Here is a 415-nt window from a genome sequence, read left to right on the forward strand (position 1 = left end):
ACACTGTGTATTATAAATCTAATAACAGGAATCATCCATTAGGACTTTGCTAATAAAAGAACAAGTACAAACTCCCAAAAGTTGTCTGTAATTTGACCTGTGAGAAACAAACAAAAGAAATGTACGAAAGACATGTCTTAGAAAAAAAAAAAAATTATATGTGTTTAGGATCAAATAACCTTACCTTTACTTCTGGGATATCTAGGATCATAAAATGGCTCGCTATCTTCAATATTTCTGAAACAAAAGAGGAAAAGCAAGTTTAAAAAACTGAAGAGTTATACATCCCTTACAAACATTTTAATCCATGAAATGAAATTCCTCACTTTGATCAAACGGAAATGATTACAGAGATAGCAAATGAATTACATCTGTTCAGAGGTAAGTATGAAAGGTCAGTATCCACATAACATAT

At 30.6% G+C, this 415-nt stretch overlaps 1 protein-coding gene across 1 annotated transcript in view; it reads right to left on the bottom strand.

Moving 5' to 3' along the window:
- Window positions 1-415, bottom strand: part of LOC119586016 (neurofilament heavy polypeptide-like) — a gene marked incomplete in the record, with an annotated part of 14567 nt that overhangs the window by 7980 nt on the left and 6172 nt on the right. Inside the window, 1 exon segment of the mRNA XM_037934725.1 lies at window positions 185-237. Coding sequence (XP_037790653.1) covers window positions 185-237 — 53 coding nt within the window.

The sequence above is a fragment of the Penaeus monodon genome, chromosome 20, assembly GCF_015228065.2.
Source record: "Penaeus monodon isolate SGIC_2016 chromosome 20, NSTDA_Pmon_1, whole genome shotgun sequence".
NCBI lineage: Eukaryota > Metazoa > Arthropoda > Malacostraca > Decapoda > Penaeidae > Penaeus > Penaeus monodon.